This window comes from Dipodomys ordii, unplaced genomic scaffold (genome assembly GCF_000151885.1).
Source record: "Dipodomys ordii isolate 6190 unplaced genomic scaffold, Dord_2.0 Scaffold127, whole genome shotgun sequence".
Taxonomy (NCBI): Eukaryota; Metazoa; Chordata; class Mammalia; order Rodentia; family Heteromyidae; genus Dipodomys; species Dipodomys ordii.
In genome coordinates this window covers 5,728,301-5,742,393 of record NW_012267343.1, presented here as the reverse complement: position 1 = coordinate 5,742,393, position 14,093 = coordinate 5,728,301, and the positions used below count along the sequence as shown (strand labels likewise).

General features: G+C 42.7%; 1 protein-coding gene across 1 annotated transcript in view; it reads left to right on the top strand.

The window, feature by feature from the left end:
• The window catches only part of Pappa (pregnancy-associated plasma protein A, pappalysin 1), a 230,050-nt gene that overhangs the window by 174,786 nt on the left and 41,171 nt on the right, over nt 1-14,093 (top strand). The window contains exons 15-16 of the mRNA XM_013030108.1: nt 8,034-8,202; nt 10,883-11,066. Coding sequence (XP_012885562.1) covers nt 8,034-8,202; nt 10,883-11,066 — 353 coding nt within the window. The remainder of the gene's footprint in view (nt 1-8,033; nt 8,203-10,882; nt 11,067-14,093) is intronic.

The following is a 14,093-nucleotide window of genomic DNA, read 5'->3' as shown; positions in this document are numbered from 1 at the left end:
TATCTTTACAATAAAAAAAAAAAAAGAAAAAAAAAAAATTTTAAATAAAGCTATCATCATGAAATCCAAAAAAAAAAAAAAAAAAAAAATGTGGTTGCAAAATCCACATTGTTTTACACCCACAGTCTCCAGCTTCTGTTGTGCAAAGTCTATTGCAATTGCTGCAAGACAGGAGCTCCTGACATATCTGTCATTGTCATAGTTCATCTTACCAGGCTTCAAAAAAAAGTATAATTATTATTATCCTAGCTTTTTATACTCTGTTAAAAAACATAAGTTAATTCTCAAAACCCAGAGAAACAATGTCCATGGAAAATACAGACCCATTAGACCTTTTCCATAATGTGTTCCCATCCTTTCCCAGATCTCCAGACCTTCCAACAAATTGACCAAAGCCAGACCTGACTTTTCTGAGTCCTTAAAGAACAGTTTCTGTGCTCTACGAAAACAGTAAGAACTGTTTTGAGATCTGAAAAAGACCAGTCGGCTCATTTGTGTAGCTCTTTGGTTGTGAAAGAACACAGAATTGGGGCAGAGCCTTGGTCCTGTCTGTCTTATTGTATGACTGTAGACAAGTCATTCTTCTCTTTTGGTTTCTCTGTTAAATGATGAAGATGGATTGCACATTCTCTGTGGTTGCTTTCCAGTTCGAGCTGACTTTGATTTCTCAGTGCTTGGAGGGGTGAGGGGAGAGAGAAAGGAGCAAACATTTGTTAAGCCCCTGATAAGTACATTATCTTATTTCACTCTCACACCTGTTCTGGAAGGGTTATGACTCAGAGAAACAGGCAGTAAGAGGAAAACCCTGTTTTGTCTGCTTTTGAAAGCACTTGAAGGAGACAAACGCTTTCAGGACCTGTCACGGTCCTAGGTGAGCATTGACTCATCCTGGTTCTGAACAGCAGAGAAAGATGCAGTCCCAAGATCTTTGGTTAGATTGCTTCTGAGCTTGGAACAGGCTGTCTGAAGGCCTGAGGATGCTGGGCTGCAGAATTTCCTTCTGGATGCCCCAGAGAGGCAAGTACAGCAGCTGTGTGCAGAAAGCTGCCCAGGAAATGACCCAAGCAGGCCAATGTGCAAATGCATTCAAACAAACAACCAAGGGTGGGGGGAATCAGCAAAAACTGTACCCAGCCCTGAGATGTTCTTCATTCTCAAAATCACCAAGGTAAATAGCATCACCTTTTACAGCACAAATCTCAGTCTCTTGTAGTTTGAACCTCGCACTGCACACTTAGCTGTTTCCCAGCCAGTTTTTCCCTTCCCTCATCCCTTTCTCCCTGCACCCTTCCTTTTCTTCCCGCCATCTCTGTCTTTCCACCTGTCTATTATTCTTTCTGGCTTTTTGTCGCTTGTTCTTCCCCTCCCTCCCTCCCTATCTTCCTTCCCCACCCCCTCATCCCTTCCTCTTCTTCGGAGGAAAGCAGAGCGATATCCAGTAGGCTGCTAGGGCAGAAGCTTGCTATAGCAAAATCAATGCAGGCTGTGTATTCTGACCTAGATTCAAGGGTCACCACCCCTGTGCAGTGCTTGGTATAAATTCAGAGGTTCAAGAAAACAGGATCAGATTTCAAACAGGCAGTCCAGTTGTGGAATTCTAGCCAAAACACAACTCCACACCTAGTTGGGGAAAGAGGAAATGGAGGGGAAAGGATGGGAGGTTAAAAAAAAAAGTAAGGAGCTCCAATAAGAAAAACTCCAGTCCTGACATTGAGGCCCACCCCACCCCCACTCAACTTGTGGTTCTGAACAGAAAAGAAAATTCGAAGGGCCATGTATTAAGAGGATTATCTTACTTCATTCCACTTTCCCTCACTCTCTTCTTCCTTTCCCTCCTCCCTCTTTCTTATTTCCTTCCATCCTCCTTCTCTTTTTATCTTTCATATTCTCTTCCTTCCTGTTACTCAAACTGTTTCTATGTTTTTCTACATACTGGTATATCTAGAGAAGCAGTGCTAATAGAGAAGTAACTTCTAAAAGGTCATTTTGGCAGGAAACAAGTTCTTTGTGTGGCTGAAATGAGCTCTCTCCAGCCAAGGTAGACTTACAAGTGATTTACAAGGGCCCCACAGGCTAAATCCACACTTTCCTAAGTCTGCACTGCTAGGTCCCCAGGTGTGGAATACTCCATTAGGTAATCGTATAGGGATTCATATTATAGGAACACAGAAACCAAAATGAAGCTGCCGATGGCCAGAGACCATATTGATATTGACGCCTACATAACCTTGTCTAGTTTCCCTAATTCACAAAGGAGTCTGCAGCTCTAGAATGTAGGTTGGATGTCCTGAGGGATATGCTGGCAGGTAAACAGTTGGGCATGATGCCTGTGTATTTTTGCCTGTACTGGATACTGCCTGGTTCTTTGATAACAAGTTGATAAGTTTATCTCCCCCTCAGCCATCCGCCAAAGTTCTGTGGCTCTGTATCTTTATCAAATCTGATTTTTCCCCTTCCATAGATTTCTGAAATCATGTCTCTCTGCTGTTTGTTTTCATAAAACATAACAAACCTGGGAGTTGAGACTTCCAGATTCCCTAATTCTGCATCCTTAGACACTGGGAAACTCAATGACAAAGTAAAGGAAATGGATTTCCTGCAATCATCCATCAAGTTAGAGGCCAAACCAGCTTTTGAATGTGGTTCTTAGGACTCCATTTCTTTATGGGTCTGGTATCTCATAGACCAGATTAGGTCTGAGTTAGGCCTTTAATTAGTTGGTAGCATTTAAATATCAGAAGACTTACTAGTAAGCACCAGAACTCTTCCTGGAACTCTTCGAAGAAATCAGAAGATTAGAAAGCAGTAGGACAATCTGGAACTAGAGCAGAGTATTGTTGTTGCCATGGTCAGGAGCTACCCAACTCGCATTGTCATTCAACATAACTGCCTGGACTGTGCAGGATTTGCTGAATTTGCACCTTACTCTTCAAAGCCTTGCCTCTGCAGCACATCACTGATGTTGGCTCGTGGAAGTCCAGGAGAGGATCAGATTTTACTTAGTAACTTTCTGGGCAGAAAACTGAGGTCCTATCATGCTGCCTCTTTTTCATTCTCACTTCCTGAGTGATTCTATAGAGCTGATGACCAGGACAGTTTTCCTTTCCTTTTCCAGTGTTGAACAAAAATCTCTTTTTTTGTAGCTTTTTCTTTGTTGTTTGCATCTGAATATCCCAGAAAGACTTATAAACAGCTTGCCTGTTATTATCTCTACTTCTCCATGGTATAATTGCAGCTAAAGCAGCATGCCACAGAAGTTAAGTTGTGGGTCAAATGGAAGTCCCCACCAGCCCTTCAACCTCTGCTTTGCCCTGATCTCAGTAGGGTCCAGATGTCCTCTGTACACGTGGTTAGTCTCCATTTCAGTGTTTGGGGGATTGGTGATGAGATCACATAATACTTTCCTGTATAAGTGGAATCTACAGGTTTTATTTTTAAACAGAAATACATATCCAAAGGAAAGAAGTAGGAGAGGCTGGTCTTGAACTTTGATCCTTCTACCTCCTCCTCCTCCTTACTGATTACTGGGGTGTGAGAGAGGAATGGTGGGTGACTATAACCATAATATTCAATGCACATATATAAAACTGGAGCCAGATCACTTGAAGGTATGAAGGATGTTGAGATAGATGAGGTAGAATGAAGAAGCAGGGTGACCTTGATCAAGGTGCTTTGTACTCATACATTGAAACCTATTTGTACAACTAAAGATAATTATATATACATATATATGTATATACATACATGAACATACACACACATTACACACACACACACACACACATATTTATATATTTACAAAGAAGAAAATTAAAATACTAAAGCATCTAACTCTGCTTCTGTGAGGATTTCCATCTCTGCCCAGGTGTGAGAATTTGATAGATGCAGTTACTTGTGTCTCTTGCCCCATCCACCCAACAAATCACCCTTCTACCTTCAAAGACTTGCCTTAATTGCCCCCTTCTTTTGTAATTTTTATGAACAGTCCATCACTGATATGAAATCCTTCCCCTATTAAAAAAATAGTGAACTAGAGCCTTGTCTTTTGTTTTGTTTTCCTTACTTCTGTTTTGTATTTCAGATATGAATGACAGGCATGTATCAGGATTTAGGTCAGAGGGTCAGTTCAGGCTGTCTTCATCATTTTCAGACAGTGTATTCATACAAAGGTTTCCAACCAGCAAGATAGCAAAGGAAAGAACAAGGACTTCGGGAGCATGCAGACTAATCTCTATCAGCATTCTATTCACGCTGAGTGCCCTTGGGCAAACAGTCTAGAACTCTTAGTCTGAAACACCCAAACACTGATAATATTACTACATCAAGAAGTTATTTCATGGTTGCAAATAGGGTGGTATAGGTGAAACAGGGTGGCTCATGCCTGAGACATATTAATTCCTTTTTTCCCTTTTCTTCCTATCTATAGGCCAAAAAAACCCCAAAAAACAAAAAACCAGGTGCAGGCAGAGATGCCAAATAACCAGGGATGCCTCACTCCCCAAAGCACGTCAGAAAACACTAGTTATAAGGGGGGAAAAAGGGTGGCAGAGTTCAGAAAACAAATTTCCCCCTCAGCTCCTTCAGATCATTTTTAGCGTGCATTCAAATATTCAAATCACTGTGGAATATCTGCAGTAAAAAAAATGGATCAAATCCTGGTGTCCCTATTCATGTGATTATAGAATCATTTGGTCAGGTACTTCCTGTGATGAGGAAATATTTTCCTCCGTACCAGAGAGAGAGTGAGGGGCAGACTACTTTTTCGCAGATCATTCTTTCTCACGCATGGACCTTTCTGTGCTACAAACACACCATGCACCACCTTGTCCTGGCTCCTCCATCTGCCAGGGAACCATTCTTCCTCAATCCTTTGGAAGTTTGATCCCTTTAAGTCTTAGGTCAGTGAGTGATCCCTTCCTGATGGATCTTTTCAAATAAAAAGTCTCCTGCCTTTCCCAAGCAATTTCCTTTTATAATTTCCCCTTGATTCCATAACCATGTTTTACCTTTGTTTTTTATTGTGAAAATACCATACAGAGGGGTTACAATTTCATGAGCAAAGTAATGAGTACATTTCTTATCAAGCATTGTTGCCTCCTCCTTTGTTTCCCCTTCCAGCCCTTCCCATCCTGAGCACCCCCCACCCGCGCCAAAGTTGTAAAGTTCATTTTTCGACATAATGTATTGTACATCTCATTGTTGCAATGGGTCCATCACCATCTGAAATGCTCTTGTTGATTCGTTTCCCTTAGAACATGTTCCTCCATAAATAGAGAGCATCTTACTTATTCCTCACCACCCCCACACACAACAGTGAGCTCCTAGTTAAGATGTGTCCAGTAGGTAAATGAATGGATGGATGGCATTTCAACCTGCTACAATTCAGAGAGTATTATTTTATTTCTTCTACCTTGCTGATGAGAAAGCTAGGACAACGAGGTGTTACAAAAATTTCAAGGTTCAACAACTAATCAGTGGCAGAGCTGTAACTGAAGCCAAGATTTCTCCAAAATGATAAGCTCTAGTTCCATTTCTGAGAAGCAAGGTGTCTCTATTTTTCTAATTTTCCTATGAAAAAACAGTTTTAGTGTGCACAGAACAGAGAGGAGGATGCCATTTTTTTTTTTACCTCAATGGTCTCTGAGGCAAGCAAAGAAAGTCTTTATCCCCCCATCCCTCATGGGTCCTCCTGGGATAAGATCTCTGCCCCTTTGGAGAGGGCAGAGTTATAATGTCCAATCTATAAGGCACAAGTCAGAGGGAACTGAGCTGGGAAGGTGGTCACTTACAGAGTAAATCTATTTAAATTGGATCCAGCCCTCGCACCGCGTGAGTGGTGCATTGTTTGGTGTAGCTCGTGGGTTGACTCTACGTTCATATCTGCTTCGAGGTCTCCACGTGGTGTAGTTCTGCAGTTTCTAGAGGTAAAGGAATGGCAAATAAGAGCTCAGCAGATGTGACTGAAGACCAACTGCCCTGCATTTTGGAAGAGTGCATATATAAAGCTACATCAGGAAAGCTCTAAGGCTTGCATTAAATGCTTGCCCTCTAGAAGTAGTTAGAAATTGCATTTAGTTTGTGATATGTTCTGGAGGCTCTTAGTTTGTCAACCTCCCCGCTTTACTGCTCACTGTATTTTGGACCAGTAGGTAGCAGGTTGGGGATAAGTAGCAATGCCACCCCCAAAAGCCCTTAGTGTTACATCATGAAACAGGAGCAAAAAAAAAATAGTGATATCTTCTCAAGCGAATTTGGTCAAAATTTTCTCCCTGTATCCTGCTAGAAATCTTGAAGAACTGGATGCAAATCCAGCCATTTGTGCATCTGATAGGCCGGGAATTAGGGATGAGGGTGGGGGAGGGGGTGAAGGGGAGATGGACAAGGTCAGTGGGCAAAAGTCAAAGTAAGAATCCCCTGCCTTACTTGTGTGCCATGCTTAGGAGTCAGAGTCAGGTACAACCAGCATTTATTTCTGTATGCAAGGTATTTCTAGTTACCTAGGGAAGCACATCAGGATGAACCCGGCATCTCTGTCCTCCATAATGTTTTAGTGCCGGGCTGTAGGGCAGAGTCTTTAGGGTCACACATCTGGGTGGGAACTTAAACAGGTAACTTAATCTTGCCAGTTCTCAGTTTTTCCTACTGTAAAATGAGTAACACTTAGCTCATAGGTTTATTGTGAGAATGGAGTGAGCTCATGGATGTAAGCATTCAGTAGTTGGGAACACCACTGAGTGTTTGCATAACTACAAGGAGAATAGATCATCCCTGCACAGGGGTGTTCTCTCATTTCTACATGCATCTGCAAAGATTACCATGCATTTCAGTACCTGCTAGACACCCACACCCTGGGCTTTCAATGATGTGGATGAGGCAGCAGTGTTAGAAGAAGGAGGGGAGAATGCTTGTAAAGGATCTTACCTGGGGACATACGGGAAAGTTTTCTGGAGAAATGTACATCTGGCCCCAACTTAAAGAATACACTGAATCCAGATCGGCATGATACATAAGTGACTCTACAGAAATGAAAGACTTCTATCTTTACTTCTGTTGAATCCTATGACTCTGTAAAGTAAGATAAATGTAAAGGTACCATGCTGCATAGAGAGGTAATATGCTAACTGAAAGTCACACAGCTGGTAGTTAATAGAGTGTTGATATATTTATAATACTAGCTACCAGCTGGGTGTTGGTGGCTCATGTCTGTAATCCTAGCTACTCAAGATGCTGAAATACGATAATTGTGGTTTGAAGCCAGCCCAGATAGGAAAGTCCATGAGACTCTTACCTCCAACTAACCACCAACAATGCCGGAAGTGGAGCTGTGGCTCAAGTGGTGGAGTGCTAGCATTGAGCAAAAATGTTCAGGGATAATGCCCAGCCACTGAGTTCAAGCGCCAGGACTGGTACACACATGCAAATGCTACTAACCAATGAGTGCTCAGTATGTGTTGGGAATTCTGCTATGTTCACTTTTTGAATTAACTTATTTAATTCTGTCGATGACCCTCCAAAAATAGGTATTCCAACAAAACACGAAGAGGTTGTCAGTCGATCTAGTGTCTTACTACTAGGAAACTCAATAAATGCTTTCTGTAATTATAATGATCCCTATTTCACAAATGGAAACACTGAGGCTCTGCAAGATTGGAAACTTGATAACATACAAAGTTTTCAAGTGGGAGCATGTGAAATCAGTCTCTGTAACTTGTGCTCTTCAAGACAACCCTTAGTCACATTCTCCAGAGTTTTCTTATTCATTTCTCATGTATTTATTTGTTATTATCTTAAGGTTGTTGTATAAAAGGTTTGCGATACAATGTGTCAGTTTATGAGTACCATGTATCTTGATCATTCCGTCACTCTCTCCCAGTTTTCACAATCCTATTTCTTTACCTCAACCCAGACCCCTTTCTCTCCTTCAGCTTTAACCTCCTGAAATTTTGGGAAGAGGCTCAGCTTTTATCTTCCAGGTCACGTGAAGCTGTTCTGTGAGCAATCCCCTTCTTACCTTCTCATTTCTTCTTCCCCAGCTGTGTACACTTTGCTTGCGAGACCATAGATTGTCCGGAGCTGGTTGTGAAGAACTCTTCTCTCAATTGCTCCAGCAGTGATCGCTATCATGGTGCCCAATGCACTGTGAGCTGCCAGACGGGCTATGTGCTGCAGATACAGCGGGATGATGAGCTGATCAAGAGCCAGGTGTGTGTGAGTGCTGAGCAGAGCATTTCCAGCCAGGGAAAGTTGTGCAACAGGTGCTCTGCTGAAGTCCTGGCCCTGAAAATAGTGCAGGACACACAGAGTAGATGAGTTATATAATTTTCCTCTCTTCTCTCTGTGTATAACATGCATTCATCTATCTATCTATATCTAATCTAGCTAGCTAGATTATTGCCTATTATCTATTGCCTATTTATACCAATGAATTAATGAATCAAGGAACCAACAAACCAGCCTTCCTGTGCAGAAAAGCATTCCATAGCACACATCACTATGTTTGTGTAGCTTGCAAGTCTACAAGGCTACGGGCCGAACATGTCAGAATGAAGCTGTTACACTCAGATCATTGCTGTAATGAAACAGCCTGCTTTAGGAAAAAGTGAATGAGATGTTGATTGATTTGTTCATTCACTCGTTACATCTATTCACCATAAATCAGAAGTTGTACTTGGTCCTAGAGATACAGAAGTCATTAAAACAGACTGAAGTGGGGATGCTGGTGGCTCATATTCAAGGAGCTGAGATCCAGACAATTGTAATACAAATCCAACCTAGGCAGAAGAGATGTCAGCCATCGTCTCAGATCTCCAATTAACAACTGAAAGGCTGGGTGCCTGCCATGAGCAAGAAAGCAGACTGAGTGTGAGGCCCTGAATTCAAGCCCTAGACTGGGGAACAAAACAACTTGAGTCACTCTTCTCAGTCTGTTGTGTGGCTGATGGGGAGAGGGGACTCACAAATAATGATTGGGATGTAGAAACACAGGAGGACTTAAGGAAAATGCTCTGGAAGAAGTGGTATAAAAACTGCCCAGCAGGTAGATAGGCAGAGAGTAGTGTGTGCTGGGGACAGGGAGAGAGAGATCTGCCCTGGCACATGTGGGAATAATAAGTGGAAAGCTATTGGTGAGAGTTCCCCAGACAGAGATTTTTCTTTCTTTCTCAAGTCACCCGAGTTATGAGTCCAGAGAGTCAATTCTTTGTCTGCTGGTGCTGAGCCAGCTTAGTCAGGAAGTCTGGGAATTACTGTTAGGGTAGCAGATGATGGCTGAAGGACTTGGCATGATCAGGCCATGTTCTGCAGAGACCCTTCTCTCCACATGGTGTGGATTTGAGTCTACCTGTAAATCAGGCATCAGAGAAAGCCAGCAGAGGTCACTGACAGAGCTGATGGAAGATAGGGTATTTCCTGCATGAAATGAGTGGTAGTGGGTTGGGTTTTGAGTGATGTGGCAGGAAGTTGCTGCAGCCAGGTGTGTTGCTTTGGGAATCTCAGGTAGGGCGAGGAAAGGGGGATAAGGAGACAGGCAAGGCTCCTTCCAGCTCTGGCATTTGAAGATTACAGAGCTGTCGATAGATGTAACACTTTCCAGGGCCTCCCCGGCAGACTCTGATGCAATCACACAGGAAACATTATGTATTTCTGGGAACACCTATGTGTACAGAGCTTCTGCACTTCCTTGTCTTAGAAATCTACTTCTGTGTGTCAGCCACGGCAGGTCTGAACTTCTATGGGAACAATTAGGTCGTTTTGGCAGGGAGAGGCCTCTATACACCCTTTGATGTGTGCTTAGGAAAGGAAAATGTCTTTTGCTCTTAAAATACCAGATCAACATTTGGCATCCTTCAGTCCTGTGGGATTTGGCAGCTTCTTCCTTGAATGGAAGCCTCTAGGCTGCCAATGACAGTTGTTCACTTGGCTCACCCAAGGATAGCCCCACCCTTCCATCTACACCACCCTAATATCTTCAGTTCAGATCTTTGTTGAACTTTTTAGTTTTCATAGACAGTTTTTTTAAAAAATATTTTTCATCATGTCTTTCTTGGCTACTGAGCCGTTGGGTCTCAGAATATGGAATTCTTTATAGAGCAAGACTTGGGTTCAATCTATTCATTTTGCCAATGGGAGAATTCAAGAGAACACACTACCCAAGGTCTTATAACATAAGAGGCAAACATCCAGGTCTCCTATATCCCAGGCAATGCCCTGCTGTCTCCCAAACATTCCAACAGGCTTCTGGTAGGCTGGGGGTGTGGCTCACACGACAGAGATCTTGTCTAGCAATATGAGGCCCTGAGTTCAAATGCCAGTACTGCCAAAAGGAAGAAAGGTAGGAAGAGAGGGAGAGGGGAAAGGAGTGAATGAAGAAGAAAGAGAAAAGGAGGGAAGGAAGGAAGGAGGGAGGGAGGCAGGGAAGGAAGGAAGGAAGGAAGGAAGGAAGGAAGGAAGGAAGGAAGGAAGGAAGGCCTAGACCTCTGGATCCTACTGTGTAGCCATGTTTCAGAGTCTGTTTTGCAAAAGAAGTCAAACATGCCCTGTGAGGTTTCTGAATCTCAAGATGGTCATCAATAAAGTAGAAATGCTGATCTGGAAGTTTTTGTGGATTACGGTTAGGAGCACTGACTTTGGGCTTAAATCCCCTTATCCTTTTTTCAGACCAGTAATCCAGAGGTTGATCACAATGTCTCTTAAACATAGTGGAAACTGAAATATCTAATTCTTGCTGTTGTTGAGATTATTAGATATGAGCTAACACTGAACACTATAAGTCTTGATCTCCTGGTGTCTGGATGAGACTGAGATTCTCCCCAGAGGAGAAGGATGTGTCTCACACTGGTGAACCGTTCTGCCATCTCTCACTGTGCCTGCCTCTGCCTTTCAGACGGGACCCAGCGTCACGGTGACCTGCACAGAGGGCAAGTGGAACAAGCAGGTGGCATGTGAGCCTGTGGACTGTGGCATGCCGGACCACCATCATGTCTACGCCGCCACCTTCTCCTGTCTGGAGGGTACCACTTTCGGCAGCAGATGCTCCTTCCAGTGCCGCCATCCTGCACAGTTAAAAGGTATCTTGGGCCCTTTACTTCTGCTCTCTGTCTGTGTGAGAAACCTTGACTCTGCTTCTTGGCCTCTTCCTGGAGCTCAGACACCCTGGGTTAGACACACAGGTTGTATTTGTGGTCCTGGTTTTATTTTTTTGTCAATTGTCGCTATTTAAATATCTTGACTGTCCAGTCAAGAAAAAAAATGTATGGATAAAAATGACAGTAATTTTTTCAAGACTTTCTAAATCTTCCAAAAATAAAGAAAACAGAGAGAGGCATGGAGGCAAGTGGGAGGAGGAGAGGGTAAAGAAATTCACACCAGGAACTGATACACCTAGCTCACCTGTGTGTGATTATGGTTGTGTAAGCCCAACAAGGTTAAGTGTTAACAATATTTACATTTTTCAGAGTAGGAAACTGAGCCTCAAAGTTTAAAGAACTAGTCAAAGGCTACTATAGGAATGGTAGGGTTTATATTGTAGCCCAGGTCTATGTTTCTCCAATACCAGCTACTTCACCTTAAGGAGAATAGATGAGGCCAGATATAGTGGTACCTGCCTGTTATCTTAGATACTTAGCAAGCAAGGGGGTGATACCCTCTGAAGTTGGTAGAACCCTAAAGCCAGGAGTGCTGGATCATGCCTGTAATCTCAGCTACATGGGAAGTAGAGAGGAAAATCATTCCTAGTTTGAATCTAGCCCAGGCAAATGCATGACACCCTATCTAAAAAGCAAAGTAATAGCAAAAGACTGAGGGTATAATTAAGGGGGTAGACTGCTTATTACACAAATGTGAAACCCTGAGTTAAATTCCAAGTACTGCCAAAGGAAGGAAGGAAGGAAGAAGGGAGGGAGGGAGGGAAGAAAGGAAGGAAGGAAGGAAGGAAGAAGGGAGGAAAGGAGGGAGGAAAGGAAGGAAGGAAGGAAGGAAAGAAGGAAGGGAGGGAGGGAGGGAGGAAGGAAATGAAAGAAGGGAGGGAGGGAGGAACTGTTGGCTAGAAAGGAACAGGTGTTGGAAGTGGCACTGTGGCTCAAGTGGTAGAGCGCTCGCCTTGATCTGAAGAGCTGAGGGACAAGCATCAGGCCCAGAGTTCAAGCCCCATGACTGACAAAAAAAAGAAAGGAAAAGGTTTATATAGAAAGCATGGAGAATCCCCCTAGGCATTAGGGATATGGAAGTGGCAAGAGTCTAGCATTTTGGAGGGAAAAAAAAAAACACATTTTAGAAGCCAGAGAGAGAATAGCTTAGAAGAAAGTTCTAGAACATCAGAACAGAAGAGATTGAAGAGCTCAGAAGCATTCTTGCTGGAAATATTGATGACTCTAAATCCAGCATGAGTAAGGAAGGAACTTGTATTAAAAACTACACATAGCAGCAATTATAGAGCAAATATTCTGGATTCTGGTCAGGTATGTACAGGATTGTGACATCTTACTTGATGTTTTGAAGGTTTAGGGCATTCCCTTTTAAATGACTGACTGAAGGAAGCATTGCCCCTTTATTAAGCACCTAAAACAATATATCACTTGTGAGATACTTTCAGATACCCAAGTAGGGTCCATAATGCTGCAGAGAATGTCATGGTTGAATGGGATTCTGAGAGGTGTGCAGAATTTGGAATGATGATTCTGAATACCCTTAAAATTCCATGTACTATTGTGTATGCCTGAGTTTCAGGCATTTTGATAACTGGAGAGAGTGCTTTTCATTAATTTTGTTTTGTGACTATACTGGAGCTTGAACTCAGGACTAAGGTGCTGTTTCATATATATATAATTTGCTAGAATCTGCACTCTACTTCCACAGCTCTACTTCCAGCTTTTTGGTGGCTAAATTGGAGATAAGAGTCTCTTGAATTTGAATTTGTCTACCTGGCTACCTGGGCTGGCTTTGAACTACAATCCTCAGATCTCAATCTCCTGAGTAGTTAGGATTATAAGAGTGAGTCACCACTGCCTAGCTTTGACAATTTTTTTAAAAGATACTGAAAAAAATAAGGAAGGTCATATGAAATTGACACCTTTGAAGACAGTGCTTTGGGCAGAGGGCTTAGAACTCAGCACGTAATGAGAGTGAATAAGGAATGTTCACTGGTTGGCTAGATATAATGATAAAGAAATAACACATGATATATTTCTCTTGAAAAATGAAAGATCTAGCAATCTTATCAAATTCTCTGCCCCCCCAAAAGGTCGGAAATAAACGAGACACATCGCTCAACTCCTCTCATTTTTGACCCAAAGATTTAAATTAGACAGTTGTAGACATTTCATTTAAGATAGTATTGAGAATTACATCAGAGAGAGAGAATATAAACTAGAAACCCTCCAACTTCTAGGCATCCAAGTCCATTGCTTAGCCCCATTTACCAATGGATTGAAGGATGTATTAATAACTACAGACTACCAAATCACACTTCTCTCAATCAAGGACCCTTGGGGAAAGGGGGTATATAAATTAGCACTCATTTTTTGCAGCTTTTATTGCACCTAATAATAATCTTTAATCAAAGTGATGCAGATCCTCCTGCCAGGGGTCCTCTACTGACTGTGGGGGGGAGGGGCAGGGGCAGGGGCAGGATGAGCCTGCTATTGAGATGTAGATCCCAACTTTGGGAAGAGCACAGAGTATCTCTTCCCTTGCCATACTGACTCATTAGGAATAACTGCTATTTCATGTAGCTTGCTAGTAGAATTATCTGGTACACAAATTCCTTTTCTTAGCTTCTGCGTGGATCTGCTGGCAGCCTGTTTGGGGAAAAGGTCTTGATCCTTCTCTCTTGACCTTATTAACTCCACTTTGCTGTCCTTTTCAAGCCAGAACATGGGAGATGATCAGAACATTATTTTGTTCGCTTCTTTCCCCTCCTTTCTTCCTTTGGTGTGTTCTTTCTTTTCTGTTCTCTTCTTCTTCCTCTGCTTCTGCTGCTGCTGCTGCTTCCTCCTCCTCCTCCTCCTCTTCTTCCTCCTCCTCCTCTTCCTCCTCCTGCTCCTCCTCCTTCTTCATCTTCTTCTCCTCCTCCTCCTCCTGCTCCTCCTCCTGCTTCT